Below are 21,473 nucleotides of genomic sequence, written 5' to 3' on the forward strand. Positions count from 1 at the left end.
GCTGCGCGAGATCGACAAGTTTGACGGAGAGCAACTGGGGAGGCCATGACCCGAAAACGGGTCGTCGCGCCATAGGTAACAGGTAACAAATAATAAAAGGTATCTTTTTTACAACTGGTTTTACGTGGCACCGACACAGATAGGTCTTATGGTGACGATGGGAAAAGGGCTAAGAGTGGGATGGAAGCGGCCGTGGCCTTAATGAAATTACAGCCCCAGCATTTGTCTGGTGTGGAAGTGGGAAACCACGGAAAACCATCTTCAGGGCTGCCGACAGTGGGATTCGAACCCACTATCTTCCGGATGCAAGCTCACAGCTGCGCGGCCCTAACCGCACGGCCAGCTCGCCCGGTTCCAATCGCCAGGGTTCCAATCAGTCCAAAGTTATAGGTCCATGTACATTGTAATTATCTTACAAATCCATTGTCCAAAATATAACTTATTGAATCAAAACAATTTTTAAGCAATTTACGAATGTATATTAGTAAGGAAAAACAAAATAATATTGGAAAATAAATGTCGAAATAATAGTCAAAAATTTGTTGTCAAGTTGGAGATGTTATACTACTTTGGGTTTGTTTATTCTAGGTCCTACAAATGGTCCCTATTAAGAACTAAGAAGCAGTATAAATTGGTCGTCTTTGGCTTATAATGGTCCCTGCTTTGTACGAATGTGATGAGAATGGTGGAGGTATGTTACCCATTTAGAGGCGATTTCAAGATTGTGTATAAGCAATAAGGCACTTTTAGAAGGTCTAACCAGATGTAGTAAATGTAAATGAGGTTTATATTTGTAATAATAGAGCAACTTTATAACTGCATACAGGTGATGAACCTGGCTCGTGTCAGTACCTGTAGATTTGTTAAAAAAAGTGTAAAGATTCTTACCGTCGTAATAGTCATACAGGAATAATAAAGGGTGCGGAATATGCTGCCTACCTTTAGGTGAATGTGAAAGTTTTTCTCTTTGTGAGCATCAAACCATTGAATACGCACATACAGGAAATGCAGCAGAATGCATGCTATTTTAGTTACGAGTTTGGTAGACTTTCATGGGTCAAAAATTGCATTTTCTTTATGGAACATACTTTAGTCCTTAATCTGGCGGTAAATGCTTAATTAACTTTTCTGCTTCAAAATATGTATTCGTAAATGTTCATGTATGCCCCACTCAGTTCTATACATGTTGCTCATATTTTGTCATTTTCATTTTTGCACATAGTTATCACCATCATTCCAAAACTATTAAATACATTTATGAGAATTTTTCATGTTAGTGTGTTTTCATTTATATGAGCAATATGTGCTATATTATTTTTTTTTATAAGAGAAATTTAATTTAGTAAATAATTAGCTATGCAAAATGAAGAAAATCTGTATGTAACGTCACTATTAAGAAAATAAATGTAAGAAATATCCAAGAGATTCTAAAATACGTTGTTAATATAGGTCTTCGTTTCCTCAAAAGAATGTATGGCTCCATGAATAAATGGTCAGCGTCCTGGCCTTTGGTCCAAAAGTGTTTCTGGTTCTATATCCGGTGGGGTCGTGGATTTTAACTTTCATTGGTTAATTCCAATTGCTTATGGACTGGGTGTCTGTGTGTGCAATCTTCAGCATTAGAGTTAATAATAAGCATGGACCCACTCTCACGGACACGCAGGAAACTTAAAATGCGTCAACTTGAAAGACCTGCATCAGGCTCTGCGGAGGCCACACGCCAGTATTATTAGGCCTACTTGCTATAAACATTAGACAAGTTTATTATCGGGCTCCAAATAACATTATTCTCTGTTTAACTATTTACTTACTTTATGCATTATTATTACTTTACACAACTTATTTACAACAGACTTCGAGGTTTAGAACCTTACTGACGTAAACAGCGAGGACTCTGGTTAACAAGCAGGGCGTGGATGTACTCTAGAAACCATTCTAGCTTCAGTTCTATGTGCCTCGTTTATTTAGTAAGATGCTAAGACGTACGATGACCGTCAGTAACATTCCCTCTTAACAGTGATGTAGGTAAAAAAATTAAAAAACACCTTCATATAGACAGATTTGAGTGCATATTATAATATTACGTACGTTATTGAAAACAAAACGGGACACATAGCCGTCCCAAGAAAACCAGTTGCGACACCGGTAAAACAGATTGAACAACTTACTGTACTGTCCCATTGACCGGTCATCTGGTCAATTTGCTTCAGGTGAATAAGAAGAATATGGTTTCTATGGAGGAAAACGCCTAAACATTGGGCACGCGCGTGACTGCACGCCTCACAGTAGTGTACAGTGTATTGCCTACCTTTAGGTGTATGTAAAAGTTGTACCTTCCGCCTCCAGAGAACAGCACCTTACACGGAGGCAATGCAACAGGGACCGGTCAGCAGTTATGGTCAATGATTTACCTGCTTTAAAGGTGAATATGAATAAGGTCCGGTCTCTGCGAAGTAGATTGCCTTATATATTTTAGGCACGAACATCACAGCAATATCAGTAGCAATGGACATGAAAACAGTGTGGTCTCTGTGATGGACAATGCCTTACCTTTGGGCACGAACATGAAGGCAATGCAGCAGGCTCCACTCAGTAGTAGTGACGCACACAGGGAGCTCTTACGGCCTAGTCGACTACCCAGCACGAAGTAAGTGAGTGTGTACCCTGGTAGCTCGATCAGACACACCAGAATAAAACTGGTGTATTTGTTACTACCAACTGCCACAGAATTAAGCGACAATCCGAAATACACGAATGTATTCGTCATCCTGTGACAGAAAAGAAACGTATTAGTTTGAAGTCTACATAGATTTAGTTACTATCAGGGGGGAGAGAAAGCCGATAGTCCATTATAGTTTTGAATACTCACATATAATGCTACAATTAATAATTAAAATATTCCCACTATATGCGAGATTTACGTAACATGTTGTAGATATATAGAAAATAATTATTCTCAAGTTATTCTTTTTAGGTGAATTCTCTGAAACATGCATCCTATGATCGGGTGATCTGTTTTCTATTTTCCATGTAGGTCTGGTCGATGGGTTTTTCCACCTTATAACTAGAGCCCGGATTATATGTAGTACAAAATTAAGAAATATATACATAAATATGTAGCTAAAATTGACAAAATATGTAGTTAAATATGTAATAAATAAAAAATATGTAACTAAATATATAAGCTTTATTTGATGTATTCTTTTACACAGAAAAGGAAGCAAATCGAATGCCTTCTGTCTGTTAGTATATCCTTATATATACAAAAAGACATTTCACTTCACATGAAGTCACTGATGCCTACTTCAAATGAGGAATGATGCTGGAAGATAAGTTCTCATTTTCAGGGAGCTGCACCCAATACGCTTGTCATACTTTGTGTCTTTCTCCGCAAGAGCAGCGACATGTCATTGGCCTACCCTTAACACTGTACCGTCACTTCTTAAAGGATGTACAACCATCAATATAGCTAAGGGATGCGATTCATCGACAGACTACTCACTTTAAATTATTAGTTAATTATTTTCAGAAGTTAGAGGCTTCTTAAACTATTTTCAAGTTTTTAACTAAAAAATTTGTGAAAAAAATGTGTTTTCTTTCAGTTGCGCAATATCCTTCAAAATATTTAAAATATGCAATACTTATCAAAATATTTATTATGCATCGAAATATGTAAAAATATGTAACTTTAAGCTCCTGTAACAATGGTCCTTTTCGTGTGATTCGCCGACATTTTAGCTTTTCTTGTAGAACATGTAATTACATATAATCCGGGCTCTATTTATAACAAACCTATTATTTATATAAAATGATGTCGCAGATAATACTGATATTTTCAGCATTTATCTTTCTATGGATCACCAAGGAAATATGCTGATTGGGCCACCACCTCAACAAAGCAAAGCCAGGTTAGATACGAGAACAAGCAATACGTACAATACATGAAGCTACCTACTATGTCTATTTTCTTACATATCTAAGACGGGTATGCATATTGTTCATGTTCTATCTTCATAGGAACGACCTCTCTCTCTATCATTTCCCGTGGTCGAATGCTCAGAGTTCTGGTCTTCGGACTGACAATTCACGAGTACTAGATTTGATTCCCGACCAAGTCATGGGATCTTAACTGCATGCTAGCATACTTATTCCTTTCTTGTTCATAATTTCATTTCTCTTACGAGGTTAAAAGCTGAATTCAAATCTCATAAACTCAAAATATAATGGTATCTTCACCCATTGTTGTTTCAGTCATCAGTCAATAAACTGATTTGATGCTGCTGTCATGCCACCGTATCATTTCTACGTAACTATTGCATCCTGCTCTAATCTGCTTGTCATATTCATACCTTGGTCTACCCCTACCGTTCCTACCACATAAACTTCCTTCAAAACCAACTGAACAAGTCCTGGGTGTCAAGATGTGTACTATCATTCTATCTGTTCTTCTCGTCAAATTTAGCCAAATCGATCTCCTCTCACCAATTCGATTCAGTATCTCTTCATTCGTGATTAGATCTATCCATCTCACATTCAGCATTCTTTTGTAACACCACATTTCAAAAGCTGCTTCTATTCTCTTTATTTATGAGCTAGTTATCGTCCATACAATACCACGCTCCAGATGAAAGTCTTCAGAAACATCTTTCTAATCCCTATATCAATGTTTGAAGTGAGCAAATTTATTTTCTTAAGAAAGGACTTCCTTGCTTGTGCTAGCCTGCATTTTATGCCCTCCTTACTTCTGCCATCGTTAGTTATTTTACTACCCAAGTAACAATATTCATCTACTTCCTGTAAGACTTCATTTCCTAATCGAATATTTCCTGCATCACCTATCTTCGTTCGACTGCACTCCATTACTTTTGTTTTGGACTTATTTATTTTCATCTTGTACTCCTTACCCAAGACTTCGTCCATACCATTCAGCAGCTTCTCGAGATCTTCTGAAGTTTCAAATAAAATAACAATATCATCGGCAAATCTCAAGGTTTTGATTTCCTCTCCTTGGATTGTGATTCCCTTTCCAAACTCCTCTTTGATTTCCTTTACTGCCTATTCTATGTAAAGACTGAAAAGGAGGGGGGACAAACTACAGCACTGCTTCACTCCTTTCTGGATTGCTGCTTCTTTTTCAAAGCCCTCGATTCTTATCACTGCAGACTGATTTTTATACAGATTGTAGATAATTCTTCGTTCTCCGTAACTGATCCAAATCACCTTCAAAATCTTAAATAGCTTGGACCAATCAACATTATCTAATGCCTTTTCTAGATCTACGAATGCCATGTACGTGGGCTTGTCCTTATTAATTCGATCCTCTAAGATCAGACATAAAGTCAGGATTGCTTCACGTGTTCCAACATTTCTTTTGAAGCCAAATTGATCTTCTCCCATTTCAGCTTCAACTTGTCTTCCCATTCTTCTATAAATAATACGTGTTAAAATTTTTCAGGCACGAGATACTAAACTAATGGTGCGGTAGTTTTCACACTTGTCAGCACCGGCTTTCTTAGGAATAGGTATAACAACATTCTGCCGAAAATCGGATGGCACTTCTCCTGTCTCAAACATCTTACACACTAAATGGAATAACCATGCCATCCTTGTTTCTTCTAAGGCAGTCAGTAATCCAGAGGGAATATCAACAATTCCAGGTTCCTTGTTCCTATATAGGTCTCTCATAGCTCTGTCAAACTCTGACCTCAAAATTGGGTCTCCTATTTCATCAGCATAAAAAACATCATCTTGTTCCAGAACCAAATCATCTTCATCTTTACCTTGATACAACTGCAGGACATGTTTCTGCCATCTTTCTGCTTTGTCTTCTTTCTTACACCTAGATTTTATTTCTCCAAAGCTTTCCTTGATTTTCCTGTATGCAGCATCTACCTTTCCTAGGATCATACAACCTTCGACATTCTTGCACTTCTCCTTCAGCCATTCTTCCTTAGCTACTTTGCACTTTCTATCGACTTCATTCTTTAATCGCCTGTATTCTTTCCTGCCCTCTTCATTTTTAGCATTCTTGTATTTTCGTCGTTCATCAGTCAGGTCTAGTATCTCCTGAGTTATCCACTGATTCTCAGTTGATCTTTTCTTCCTTCCTAACATTCCTTCAGCAGCCCTACTAATTTCAATTTTCATGACTATCCAATCTTCCTCTATTGAGCTTCCTTCAGCCTTTTCATTTAGCCCTTGTGCAACATGTTCCTTGAAACAATCCCCCACACTCCTTTCCTTCAACATGTCTAGATCCCATCTCCTTGCATTCTTTCCTTTCTTCAATTTCTTGAACTTCAGATGGCATTTCATGACCAGCAAGTTGTGGTCAGGGTCCATGTCTGCTTCTGGGAAAGTTTTGCAATCCAATACCTGGTTTCTTAATCTTTGTCTAATCATAATGAAGTCTATTTGATACCTTCCAGTGTCCCCAGGTCTCGTTCACGTATACAGCCGTCGTTTGTGGTGTTTTAACCATGTATTGGCAAGGACTAAATTATGGTCAGTGCAGAATTCAACCAGCCGACTTCCTCTTTCGTTCCTTTGTCCCAATCTGAATTCTCCAACTGTATTACCTTCACTTCCTTGGCCTACCACTGCATTCTAGTCTCCCATCACAATTAGATTCTCGTCACCTTTCATATATTGTATTAAATCTTCTAGCTCTTCATATATTCTTTCGATTTCCTCATCATCCGCAGAACTAGTATACATATAGACCTGAACTATTGTGGTGGGCATTGGTTTGGTGTCTATCTTGACGCCAATAAATCTTTCACTATGCTGGTCGTAGTAGCTTACCGAGAAATATATTTACGTTAATACAGTCACCTATGTTCTACAAGTTCGTGTACCACTGGTATTTCATATTGGAAAAATAAAAAAACTTCTGTGAACATATTCCGGTCTCATAACCGAGACTACATTGTTGAGGATAACGTTTTCACTACTTTTTGAAAATAATAATTGTCGTTCAGTTGTGACGTTTCCTTTCCCTCACTTCAGTTCCTAGTTTGTAGGAAATGATACACGCTTGATTTAACTGAGTAAAGCATTCATAGTCAGAAACTATATATTTTGAATGGTCCTACTCTATTTAAAATATCGAAGTGAAGTATCGATACCTTACCAACAGAAGCAGCAGTTGAGTAGACGAAGGAGCAGAATCCTGGAGTCCATGACCTGCCTGATGACACTTTTATTCTTCCCCTTCTCTTCGCCCTCTGCTTTCATCTGTGGAGAATATGATCATGGCGAGGTTTACTAAATTTGGGAATGTAAATGTTAGACTCAAGTGCCGAAAACGCTCAGTAAGCAAAGAAACTGACCAGAGCGGCTCTTGAGAAGCAGCCACAACACAATATTTCGGGTTCTGGCTGCTTTGAAATAGCAGTAACGCGTTGTGGTATGCTGAAAAACTCCAAAACACGAATTTCATGTCGTGGTTGTTAAAGAAAGAGGGCACAACGTGTTATGGCATCATCAGAAAACCACAATGCGAGGTTACAAAAATTATTTTAGCCGATTTTTGTAAATAGAACTAAAGATACATAATCAGGCGACAGCTCGAAATACTTCTACCAAGCCTCTCGGAGGTCACACGCGATAAGGCTTATTAAATACAACTTACTAATTTATTCACCATAAACACATGTAACAGTGGCCTAATCAATGCGAAGGTATAAAAGCAATGCTACTTGAATGACACAAGCTGACACTCAATATTCTTCAAACTATATTTCCAGTTTTTATCGATGTAGTACCTTTTAATGTATTGCAGCTTAAAAACCCTTTCTTACTTTTACATGTTATCACTGACGGTAGCCGAAGAAATACTGAATACGAGGACACACCATTTCAAACGAGAAATGCAATGTTGTTATGAACTTAAAACGAGCATAGAATCGCCCAAGTATGCCTTCCCTGGAACCGAACTGATAACGCTCAGAAGGATTTACATCCACGACGACCACCAGAATATTCTTGGGAGTTAGACGTCCTCGATCAATATCAGCCAACCATATGACCATGTTTGTCCCAATATTAACTGCTAGAAATTTCGTATCATTTTTTGAGCCTATTGTTCTTGTCCATGTTTTGGTTCTTCTCGTTCAATAGTGATTTAATTATTTCTTACAGAGAGTATGCACATATGGCTTTCTATCCCATACCTTCGCAGACTGCATCGTGGCGTCCACGAAGAGTATAAAGAAACTGGGTCATATATTTGTGAGCGCCTAATAACTCCTTTTCAGAAATGACAAAAATGTTCTGTCGTCTTCGTTGTCAATTATGTTTTGTTACTTCGTTGACTTGACTTCATTCTTCACCTTCTTGGTCTCTTCCTTTCCTCGATCATTCTTCATTCCTGCACTGGAAAGCTGTTATAGTTCTTCAGCATCTATCGAAAAATGCACTTCTTCATTTAAGGAAAATTCTGCAAGTTCCTTCCACTGCGCAGATTCATGGCAATATGCAGCATTTGGTTTTTCTTACTCTGGATAATCCAGAATTCTTCGCACCAGCTTTCCATGTTGTAGTCAGGCAGCTATGATATCAGCATGTCTCGAACATCTTGGCTGGATTTTTCAACTAATCCAGGACGTTGCAAATATTCCTGGTCACATTTCAGCTACGAATTTATTCGCAATTTTGCGGCCGTTGTCACTCTGCAGTATGAAATGGATCCCCGAACACACAATAATGCGGAATATCTATTAGCTGATAAGCACCCTCTTACGACAGATACACTAGATAGAACGGTTTGTGAACTTAGTCAAGTAGTCCGCATAGCTTATATTGCATATTCTCACCTAGTACTCACAGCACATCAATCTACTTGGCACCTGGAGTTCGTGTACATACTGTGAAGTGATTGGCCGTACATACAATCCCCGTTTTGGCTTGGCACGGTTCTATTAGTTGTAGAGAAACTTCTTTTATTTTCAATTTGCTTTACATCACACCGACACAGATAGCCTAGGTCTTATGGCAAATGATAGGATAGGAAAGGGCCAGGAGTGGGAAGCAAGCGACCGCGACCTTAATTAAGGCACAGCCCAGGCATTTCCCTGGTATGAAAATGAGAAACCACGGAAAACTATCTTCAGGTCTGCCGAAAGCGGGGTTCGAACCCACTACCTCCCGAAAGCAAGCTGATAGCTGTGTGACCCAAATAGCGCTGTCATTTTCTCTGTTAGAGGAACGTTACAGTACTTCATATTCGCTTCAGCTTTCAAGACCGAAAAAAAAGGGAAAAAAAAATACATTTACAAAGATATGTATAAAATAATAATAATGTTCATTATCACTTAATGTTTAGTAGTCACATTTTAAAAATTAATAATAATAATAATAATAATAATAATAATAATAATAATAATAATAATAATAATAATAATAATAATAATAATAATACCGAGGTCGACAGCTGCAGTCGCTTAAGTGCGGCCAGTATCCAATATTCGAGAGATAGTAGGTTCGAACCCCACTGTCGGCAGCCCTGAAAATGGTTTTCCGTGGTTTCCCATTTTTCACACCAGGCAAATGCTGGGGCTGTACCTTAATTAAGGCCACGGCCGCTTCCTTGCCACTCCTAGCCCTTTCCTGTCCTATGGTCGCCGTAAGACCTATCTGTGTCGGTGCGACGTAAAACAACTAGCATAATAATAATAATAATAATAATAATAATAATAATAATAATAATAATAATAATAAAAGATTTTTGTACATGTATGTCATTTTAACAATTAGATTTCTTAATGTTCTTGCAAACCACAAAGAAAATAGTGTTACCTCTCCTTTGTGTGTCCTGTGTTGATATGTGCTCTCTCCAGATCGTCAGACTGGTATTCGGGTATTCATTCGTTACAATTTTTCAGCCTACATCTTATGACAATTAGAAGGGTGAACAAAGACCCGTTATTCGGAAGTGTTCATACTGGCTCGAAAAGTAATAAAGTAAAATTAGTGTTTTGAATTGTATCTTATGCGATAGTTGAGATGTAACTGGCATGTGAATACAGATGTAAAATGAGTTTGCTTACAGTGTCTCCGCAAGCCATAAAAGTAGTTGGTGGGACGTTAAACCAGTAACATTATTCATTAGAGTTTACTCATATTTTCTCCCATATAATCCACCAATTTGAAAGGAGGGATTTTCTTATGGAAAATATGCCCCTTCCCTCTAAATGGACTGGAATAACTGTATTTTAGTCGGGCTATGATTTCGACTCATTGGCTGAATGTTCAGCGTTGAGGCCTTCGGTTCAGAGGATTCCTGGTTCGATTCCCGGCCCGGTCGGGTATTTAAATCGTGTTTGATTAATTCCTCTGACTCGGGGACTGGGGTTTGTGTTTGTTCCAACATTTTTATCTTCATATTCAGACAAAAACTACACTACCAACCACCACAGAAACACGCAATAGTGATTACATCCTTCCATATAATGTTGGTGTCAGGAAGGGCATCTGGTCGTAAAACGGTACATATCCATATGTGCTACAGAATTCGCACCTACAACCCAACAGTTGTGGGATACGCGGTAAAAGAAGAAGAAGAAGAAGAAATCCCACTATTGTTTAGCTTTCGGGATAAGTTATATTCAAAAATATCATTTAGGTGTACACTAAAATTTAACGGCTATACGTTATATCTTTTATTTTAAAAAAACTGCCCTCTCCCATGGTGTAACAACCCTGAAGGGCCATGGCCTACCAAGCGACCGCTACTCAGCCCCAAGGCCTGCAGATTATGAGGTGTCGTGTGATCAGCACAACGAATCATCTCGGCCGTTATTCTTGGCTTCCTAGACCGAGGCCCCATCTCACCGCCACATGGCCCCTCAATTGTTATCACGTAGGCTGAGTGGACCTCAAACCAGCCTTCAGATCCAGGTAAAGATCCCTGATCTAGCCGGGAATCGAACCCGGGGCCTCCAGGTAACAAGCAGGCACGCTACCCCTACACCGTGGGACCGGCTTATTAAAATTAAAATAATGCGTAATTTGATAAATAATTGACTTGATTCATAATTGACCAAAACATACGAGTATATTCCAATCCGCGGTTTTTTTTGAAAAATTGAATAATTTTTTAACCGACTGTAAACAAACCACATTACTTTTACAAAAATGTTCATGTAGTTTTAAATAACAAAGAAATAAGAAAATAGGCGGCCCTCGGTTTAGGTTTTAAGAAATGATCGGTTTCTGATGATGATGATGATGATGATGATGATGATGATGATGCTTGTTGGTTAAAGGGGCCTAACAGCTAGGTCATGGGCCCCTAATGGTAAGAGATGCAACGAAAAGTCATGATAATTAAAATTTTTAAAATATCCACTGACTATGGTCGGTTTCTTACGTTAAAAAACCAGCAAATTAACGTCCTATGTGCAAGCAGAGCTGCGTTTAGCGAGAGAATGGTAGAGAAGCGCAAAGGAATGAGAATACACGCCAAGCACTGATACCCTGTGTAATGGAACCCGTGTATTTTCGCTTCAAGTAACAGCCGTAACGGGTACCAGGTACTCAATTACCCAGGTTCCATCATCAGCTGTATATTAAACAGCTTCTCCATCTTTCATTAATAACGAATAATCGTCATCACTTTTGCCTGAACCTGCTTCAGTGAGTTTCTACGTATCGCTGATCATCGGAGTTGTTTAAAAAATGAAAGGTTATTCTTTATCATTACTTGAGTTCACGTCATTCATCTCATTCACCTCCTGATTAAAGATCACCTTAGAATTACAGATAGACGACTAGAACCAACTTCCAACCGATCAGTCGCTAACCGACAAGGACAACTAAGAACTATTCGACAAGTTCAAGTTTGTCTAATATCGCGACATGACAATAAAATAAAAATGACCGCGACACACTGTGGTATTCTGACGAGGCACTGGCCTTGCCAGAGCGCCTTGTGGTCACTTTCTTTAACAACTACGACATGAAATTCCCATTATGGAATTACTTACAATACTAAAAAGCGCTCAGGCGTGTTATGGCTGCTTTTTTAGAGCTACGACGCGGTATGGTCGTCTTTATTCCTTATTGAGAGTCTTCGGTCCTCTGAGTCTAACATAAATCTAACTATATTAATGGAACTGAGTATAAGGCAGACACTGGGAGAAAATATTCTCAGCTAGTTATGAAGACGAATTTCGACAGAGTGATAGTAAAAAGGAATTTTTCAGTGGGTCAGCTAGGACACTCCAATTGCCTTGAGTGGATAATACATCTAAATGAGCGACCCCATCGCCATGTATCCAGATAACCATGCTCTTCGCGGAACTTAATGAGAGTGGATTTCTGGACACAGCTGAGTATAAATTACATTGTTACGTAATGTCGTAAGTTTAAATGTTTCTTTGGTTTACAGGTTACGCCTCCATAAACTTTACATCGTGCTATTTTCGTAGTCAACCGGCCCCATGGCTATCGTGACGGCTTTTAGTCACAGGGTACCGGGTTCAATTCTCGGCAGGGAGTGAGAAAATTTTTTGTTTTATTTATTAAATACTAGTCATTAATAAGTATAATTTTGTCAACGTAATGAAAATATAAAAAGCTTGCATTATTAAAATCATTTACGTCAAGAATAGCTCCGCTGGTTATAGCATTAACCATATAATAACGAAATACGAATCACAAAATCCTGTGGATACAGTCGACATCGTCCCTTAAGAATCAAAAACACGTAAGGACAAAATGCAAAGTTTGCACCAGAAGGACGAAAACATATAAAGCTGTAAAAAGTGTTCAAAATTTTGGGAATTGGTCTGTTATAATAAAATAGCTATAGTGATTTATAATTGAGAGAAAAACCACAATTCCTGTAGGCATTTATCCATGTAGTCACCCGATACTGAACCACCGAAATTGGCTGTATTCTGTTAGTTACTGAATGACGGTGTATGGAGGGCCAAGACCGGTACGCTAGAAATGTTTGGCCGAGTACAACCCTCACTGAAGTTCACTGGCCGGTCGAAGTCGGACCGATTCTAAACCATTTTATGCAGGGTTATACTTCACTTACTTTTGTGACAAGATTATTTTCTCATTATTTTGTTTCTTAGTGAAAAAATACATGTGAAAATTCAGTAAATACCTACATAATAATGGGCACCATTTTGAAATAGTTAATTACTGAAACATAAGCATTTGAACTAATTATCTGAAATATATCCACATTAAATTTAAGCTCAATTGATCCTATAGTTTTGGTGTGATCCAGTGAAAAAGGAATACACCATTTAATTTTAGATTAATACGCGACTTTTGTAAATATTCACAAATAATAATATATTTTAAATTAATATTTTAAAATCGCATCATAGTTATGTGACGGCTTCTTCTGAGAATCTTATGACGTTATGTCCAGTGGTATAGATGTGATGTTTCGGAAGGTAGACAGATAGACGGACGTCATTTTATTTTATATAGGAGAGAGTACTGGATATTCAACAGTCACCTACCTGCGAATGTAATTACGGTGACAGAGATTATAACAACTCGTTCCTCTAGACATGTGAATGTCTTATTTGTTTCCTTCCGTCTATCTGTAAACATCCTCCGTAACACTACGCAAATCTTTTAATGATTAACATTGCCATGTCCCTTATGTCTACTGGGCGGAGTAGGCGTGCGTGTTAACGCACTCCGACTACGGAGCCAAGTTCTGAACTCGATAGACATTTGGGTTTCAACCCCACCGTCTGCTGTTCTGAGAATGGCTTTCTGTGGTTTCCCGTTTTCGCTTCCACGTATATTCCGGAACAGTTCCTATTCATAGGTCACAACCGATTCCTACCGTCCCCTTACCCAGTGTCATTCATGTCATCTCCATTAGCTCCTCAAACGGAGGATGGCTTCTGGAAGGGCATCCGGCCGTATAAACATACCATATAAATTCATCTCACCTCATCCTCGACCCCATATCAATAAATGGGACAAACGGTTGGCAGGTATTGACGCAAGTGCGATAACAGGTATAACTTGAAAACAATATTCTCTCACCCATGGGTAACTAATACAAGTATCTAGCTCGAATTATTATTATTATTATTATTATTATTATTATTATTATTATTATTATTATTATTATTATTATTATTATTATTATTATTATTATTATTATTATTATTATTGCTGCTAAGCTGGAGTCATGAAGTGGAGCTCCGCGATCTTGACATTTTTTCTCGCGTTCTGTGTAGTGTCGGTGGGTATCAGGGAGTATTTGAGCATTTGATTGGTGTGGTGGTTGTGTGAACGTGTTATCTTGGGAATCTAGAGCTTGTTTTAATTGATTTGAGGGCATAATTTTATTTCATTTTATTTCCATAAACGCCTCCATGTTGGATTTAACTACAATTGCTCCATAGATAACTTACCAAGAGTGTATATTGGCTGCTAACCTTGCTCTAACAACCACCCACTCACTAAATTTTCTTGGTCTCCATAGATACTACCAACTAGATATATCATTCCACTCTTCCATTGAGGCGTCTCTAAGGCAACAGATCTTAGCCTACTGCTGGGAGCCATCTTGGTGGTCTGTGATAATGTAATAATAAACATCATAGCAGAACATCAGCTACCCGTTTGGACTAACAACCCTTACGGTGAAGGTGAATCAAAATGAATGATTCATCCGTCCCGGGCTCACGCCCACCAGCTAACATCAACAAGGTGGCGGATAAGGGGCTCACAGAAATGTGGGCTGGTTCTAAAACCACGGAAAGGAACCATCGGACCAACAGGCAGCCCAGTTCCTGGGGGCTTTATAATACTGGGACACCCTCTCTCCAGGGGTAATAAGTATGGAGGGCCCTTGCCGGAGTTATGGTGAAGACCTCAACGGTGGACTTGGCAGAGAAGTAGTTCTTCGGTATGGCAAGTGAGGCGGAAGGGGCAATGAACCACAAATCCAGCTATGGTGTCTGTTCCCACATCGGGTGGCTTGCTGGTCAGCGTCTGTTATCCCATGTTAGGGGCGGCTGTTAATGGAAGCTCTGGTACTTACAATCTCAGTTCTATATCTGCGAAGCAATTCTTGCTTCGCCACGTCTAATGATGAGACAGTTAACGCGTTATGGACTACCAGTGTATTGATGAAACTACTCCAGGTGGCAGCCCAAAAGGGAAATCCACCGCCACGATAAGTGGCGCAAGCAGGCCAAAGGGTTCTGGAGAGCCTGTACCACAACGCGAGGGGAAGTCGGAGTCCCCTGGGAACCACAGACTCAAGATGAAACGCAAGTTCTGGCTAGGAACTCTGAATGTAAACTCACTACTTAAGGTCGGAAAATTGAAAGAACTAACAAAGACAATAGAAGAAAGGGAAATAAGAGTTTTGGCTGTTCAAGAAACAAGACACAGAGACGAGGACCTACTCGATACTGGAAAGTTTAGGATATTTAAAGGGAAACCAGCCATCATAGTGGACTACACTAAATCTCTCCCACTATTCGGAACAGCATTCATTGTAGACAAGTGTTTAATAGACTCCGTTGTAGGTTTCGAGAGTTTCTCTGAACGCCTATCATTTCTGCATTTAGGATGTGGAAACAAAACGTACACATTAATCAATGCCCACGCCCCGACCAATGAAGACAATCGCAAAAAAGCAGACAAAGTTGATAGTTTTTGGGAGGAATTGGAAGATCAGATCTCCCGGATTTCCGAAAGAAATGTGAAGGTATTAATGGGGGACTTCAATGCTCAGATAGGAAGAGAGAAAAAGTTCAGAAAAATAGTAGGGGAATATCCGGCACACAGGCAGACAAACAGGAATGGAGAGAGGCTTATTGAGTTGTGCCGAGCCTTTAATCTACAACTCATGTCAACTAAATTCAGACACTTGCCAAGAAAACAAAAAACGTGGAGATCTCCCAATCCGATTCTGGGTGAATTCCAAATTGACCATGTGGCGATCTCTAAACAAGCGCAAAAAGAAATCATGAACGTGAAAGTATTACGAGGTGCCCAAGTTGATTCTGATCATTATTTAACCAAAATAAAGATGAGACTTCTCCCAGTCAAGAAAAGACGAAAGGGGAAAAGAGTACCAAGATACGATGTGGGAAGATTAAAACTTAGTGAGGAAATAAAGCATCAATACCAAAAAGAGCTGGAAAACATTAATTCAGTACACTGGGATGACATTCGAGACAATATTAAACATGCTGCAAGTAAAACCATTCTCTTGGCGAAACTAAAGAAACGTGAATGGTGGAATGAAACATGTGAAGATGCACTCTTGCGCAGAATGGAGGTACGGAAGAAATGGAGTTCCACCAGAAGGAACTGTGACTTGATTGCCTTCAGAGATCAAAGAAAATTGACAGCACAAACTTTCAGGCAAGCGAAAAGACAATATGAAACAGATCAGCTGAAGAAGACCTCAGAAGATTTCCAGAAAAATAACACCAGAAATTTCTATCAGACCTTTAAGTCACGGTTAAAAGGATATCAATCACCTGGTCTATGTTTTGAAGATGAAGAGGGTAAACTAGGAATGAACAATAAGGAAAACTGTGAAATTCTCGCCAGATATTTCAAAAGATTACTGAATTGCGACGGTCCACAAGAAAGACTTGCAATTAAACGACCGCAGGTAACAATGCCAGATTCAATGCCACCTGACGAACGTGAGGTATCCAAAATCATCCAGGAGCTAAAAAATAACAAGGCAGCAGGTAAAGACGGTATTGTGGCAGAACTGCTCAAAATGGGAAATGCAGAATTAATCTCATCATTGACCCATTTATTTAAAATTATTTGGGAAACGGAAAGAATTCCAGAAGACTGGCTAACTGCTTTAATACATCCATTACACAAAAAAGGGAACAAGAAGGATGTCAATAATTATAGAGGAATTTCGCTGCTTTCGGTCCCATATAAAATGCTGTCTAAATTCCTTCAAACCAGGGTTGAAGGAAGACTCGATGAAGAACTGGGCGAGTACCCAGCTGGATTCCGGAGAGGTAGATCATGCGCTGAGCAGATTTTTAATCTCAAGAACATCATACAGTACAAGATGCTGGGACGAAGCTGTAGTCTTCGTGGATTTTAAGAAGGCCTACGATTCGGTAGATAGAGAGACGTTATTCGGAATACTGGAAGAATTTGGTGTGGACAGTAAAACAAGGAATATCATCAAACAGACACTTACCAACACCAAGTCAAAGGTCAAGTTCATGGGTGAAATATCGGAGTCCTTTGAAGTCAAGACTGGTGTGAGACAAGGGGATGGACTCTCACCAATTCTCTTTAACTGTGTCTTGGAAAAGGTGATAAGGAAGTGGAAAGAAGGAATCCCAGACAAAGAAGCATTCCGTATTGGAAGAGGGGCAGGTGCTATACGGATGGACTGCCTGGCATATGCTGATGATATCGCAGTATTTGCCAGTGACATAGAAATAGCAAAGAAAAGAGTGGAACAACTCCATAGCATAGCAGAAATGACTGGACTGCAAATACCATACAGGAAGACTGAATTTATGACCAACATCAGAGGTTCCCCAAATGTTAAAGTTGAAAGAGGGGAAAGTCAAAAGAGTAAAGAGCTTCAAGTATCTTGGAGAAATAGTTCAAGAAAATGGATCAGAGAAACTAGCTCTGATAGAACGAGCGAGAAAAATGGAAACAGCGTATCAGCTCACTAGAGACACCTACAACAAGAAAGCTTTGTCATATGGTGCCAAATTAAGACATCTGGACACAGTCATCAGACCTGAATGCTTATACGCAGCAGAAACATTGGACATGATTGGAAAGGGAGATCTAGAGAACATCAGAAAGAAAGAGAGGAAAATGCTCCGGAAGATCTTGGGCCCGAAAATGAAAGGTGGGGGAGAGGAGACTTAGACACAACAAAGAACTATACCAGAAGACAAAGGAAGTCGTCGTATTGATGAAAAAGCGAAGGCTTCAATTTTATGGACATCTACAGAGAATGGACACCAACCGACTGACAAAAAGGATTTTCAGCTTCTTCAGCCTAAGGAAGACGGAACCAAAATGGTTTCGGGAAGTAAGGACCGACCTGGCCAGGATAGGAGTAGAAAAAGAGGACGTACTGGACAGAAACAAATTTAGACAAAAAGTGAAGGAGTTCAAGGGTTTCCAAGAGACTGGGGAAGAACTTGTAAAGAAGAAGACGAAGAAGAAGAGAACCTACACAGAAGAACAGAAGAAAGAAGTCAGTGCAAGGATGAAGAAGTACTGGCAGAATGTGGTCAGGTCTGGTGAAAAATACCGTAAAGACTGTAAAACGTGGTCCATAGATGGCCGGAACGATAATAAATAAATTATTATTATTATTATTATTATTATTATTATTATTATTATTATTATTATTATTATTATTATTATTACATCATGTGTACATGCGATATGATCGCGCTGTTTGTGAGGTTATGTCACGAAAAATGTGGTATTCAAAATAGATATTCATATGAGTTCAGTTAATGTAATACCTGTAAAATCATATTATAATTTATTCTTACCTGTATATATAACTTGTAATCCATAATTGTGAAACACACTGTAACTTCCAGAATGGTAATTGGTGACGAGAACGATTGAGAATATTCCATCTATTGTGAACTGTGTATTACGCACTCTAGAATTTTCACGAAGATATTTTTTGCAATGTAACTTTCTAGAAGCCTGGCCAGGCACCTATATAAATAAACGATCTTGACGATGAAGTTAGTTACTGCTGAGTTATTGTCAGAGAGTTATTGTTTAGTAGGAGTTTCATTGGTGAACACGTGTTGGGGTTAGGCTGACATGCCGATGTAAGCAGTCGATAGTCATCTGTTTCAACTGTGGTTCAAGGTTGTAACCTCTATGTGCTGTGTTATTCAGTTGTTTTAAAATGACGGTTTTGTTTATGTTCTCGGAGTGAAGTGTTTTGTTTGTGATACTGTGAGTAAGGTTATGTGTGTGTAATTTGTAAATACATGTAAATAGATGTAAAAATATAACTGTACCAACTGACAGCATCCCGAGTGGGTCTTTGTGGATACCTTAGTATAGATACCATGTATCTTATATATTCAGGACTCACCTCACTCTCTGTTAGCGCTGATGATTGATCTCGAAAGCGGCTTAGTACTCGGTCCGACAGTTGAACCTTGTTCACTTTAGCAGCTCTCAGGATGATTTCTTCTGCCTCCTTCATTCGCCCTTTTGCCATAAGCCACCTCACGGACTCGGGGAGAAACCTGCAATGAATTCCCCATTCTAACTAGTACTAGTTTCACACTTACGGTGAGAATGTACAACATTTAGTTCTCATGATCTTAAAATGTATTATTTTCAGATAATATTCGATACGGAATAAATCAGATAGATCGCAACTGGGAATAATTAATGATTGAAAAGAATTCTCTCTAAATCACAGATGACCAGCAACTGAGGAGAGAGTATTCATTTATTGTGGTAATTAATAGTAGACCTATATACAGTTAGTTAGTTATATATATATTCGTTTACGGCCATTAGAGACCACGTTAGATAACAATTACATGTTTCTGGAAGCCTTCCTCACAGCCCAGAACTTCAGCATCCTCTCTCTGGCAGCCTGTCTTCTTTCGTCCGTCCACCCACGGTTAAGTTTTGGTTCGTCATGGAATCGCTGAAATCTGTCGATCACTGACCTAAACTTTGTTCGGTTTGAGATGTCTTCCGAATTTAGTCCCACCTGTCTGAGATCGTTTCTTACCTCCCTAAACCATTTGTCCGACACTTTAGGTCTGCTGTCTAGTATTGTGAAAATCCTTTTCGTTAGTCTCTTCTCATCCATTCTAAATAAATGCCCATAGAATTTAAGTCTCCGTTTTCTCATGGACTCAGTTAGCCTTTCATTGTCTCGGTAAAGTTCTTCCCTTCCTCGCAGCCTATACTGTCCATCCACAATCTTTGGACCCATTATTTTGCGAAGGATCTTTCTTTCGAATTTCTCAGCTTCTCTCAGTCCCGCTTTCCCTGTCATTTGGAGGCATTCACTAGCATACAGACATTCCGTTTTAATCACTGTGTTGTAGTGCCTTAGTTTAGCTCGTCTGGAGATGGTTTTCTTCTCGTATATAGGATATGTCCTACGAAAAGCCGCAGCCATTTTCTCCCGTCTGGTGTTGTTTGCTTCTCTTTCATTTGTTTTCAATTGCACTATTTCACCCAAATACTTAAAGCTATCAACTCTTTCTATTTTACCGTGTTCTGTCTTCAGGTACCGAGGGGCTGTTTTGATGTTTGTTATATATTTAGTTTTTTCGAAAGAAATCTGTAGTCCTGCTTTTTCTGCTTGTAGTTTTAGTACGTTCAGCTGTTCTATTGCTGTGTCAGTATTCCTAGATAGCAGCGAAACGTCATCAGCAAAGGCAAGGCAATTAATCATGACACCACTTTTTGACCCTCCAATGTATACTTGGTTAAGTAATCCTTTTCTGTCCAGTTCTTTTTCCCACTCCCGGATAATCTTCTCCAACACACAGTTGAAAAGAATTGGAGACAATCCATCACCCTGCCTGACTCCTGTTTTAATTTCGAACTGCTTGGAGTTCTCTCCCATGAACTTAACTTTCGAATGTGTCCCAGTTAAAGTCTGCTTAATAATTGCTGTTGTTTTGGCGTCAATTCCAAATTCCACTAATATATTGAATAGCACTTCCCTGTCGACTGAATCATACGCCTTTTTAAAGTCTACAAAAACGACTACCAGATCCCTTGAGAGATGATTCTCTAGTACACGTTTCAGATTCCAGATTTGATCAACGCACGATCTTCCCTTCCTAAATCCCGCTTGATACTCGCCTAGTTGATGATCCACTTGTTCCACAAGTCTCCTCTGTAGTGCTTTAGAGAGTGTCTTATAAGTTACAGATGTGATGGAAATGGCGCGGTAGTTGTTAGGATCTGCTCTATCACCTTTTTTGTGTAGAGGATGAATGATAGCATTTTTCCAATCTTCAGGGATTACTTAATCAGTTAATTACTTAATTACTTAATTAGTTAATATTAATTAAAATATAATTTACTTCCATACTTAGGGCTAATTAAATAAATCCCATAAATCCTCTTTACGTCTTTTTAATAACTAGTTATTTCTAATAATTCTTGGTGATTTGGTCTAGGATACATTCTCCTGTAAAGCCTTACTGCTAGTTACATGCATATTTTCTCTTTTCACTTTCTTGGATTTTCTTCCCACATTCCTTTGATAATACTTCATTGTTTTGCTGCTCCCCGTAGTTTCTACCACTCTTTTTTTCAATAACAGGACTATGAAGTTAATTTTCAAGTTCAACTATCTCTTTCTCATATTAATTATACATTTTTTTGATTTCTCTTCACAGACTGCAAAAGATTTAAACTGGGAATTAAAGTTAGGCAGTACAATAATAGATGATGATGATGATGATGATGATTATGATGATGATGCTGTTTAAAGG

At 38.8% G+C, this 21,473-nt stretch overlaps 1 protein-coding gene across 1 annotated transcript in view; it reads right to left on the reverse strand.

Annotated features, from left to right (window-relative positions):
* The window catches only part of LOC136858171 (solute carrier family 22 member 2), a 509,914-nt gene that overhangs the window by 175,035 nt on the left and 313,406 nt on the right, over nucleotides 1-21,473 (reverse strand). The window contains exons 7-9 of the mRNA XM_067137526.2: nucleotides 19,088-19,244; nucleotides 7,133-7,236; nucleotides 2,551-2,768 (exon numbers count right to left, since the gene is read on the reverse strand). Of these exons, the coding sequence (XP_066993627.2) occupies nucleotides 2,551-2,768; nucleotides 7,133-7,236; nucleotides 19,088-19,244 (479 nt within the window). The remainder of the gene's footprint in view (nucleotides 1-2,550; nucleotides 2,769-7,132; nucleotides 7,237-19,087; nucleotides 19,245-21,473) is intronic.

Source organism: Anabrus simplex, chromosome 1 (genome assembly GCF_040414725.1).
Source record: "Anabrus simplex isolate iqAnaSimp1 chromosome 1, ASM4041472v1, whole genome shotgun sequence".
In the NCBI taxonomy this organism is placed as follows: domain Eukaryota; kingdom Metazoa; phylum Arthropoda; class Insecta; order Orthoptera; family Tettigoniidae; genus Anabrus; species Anabrus simplex.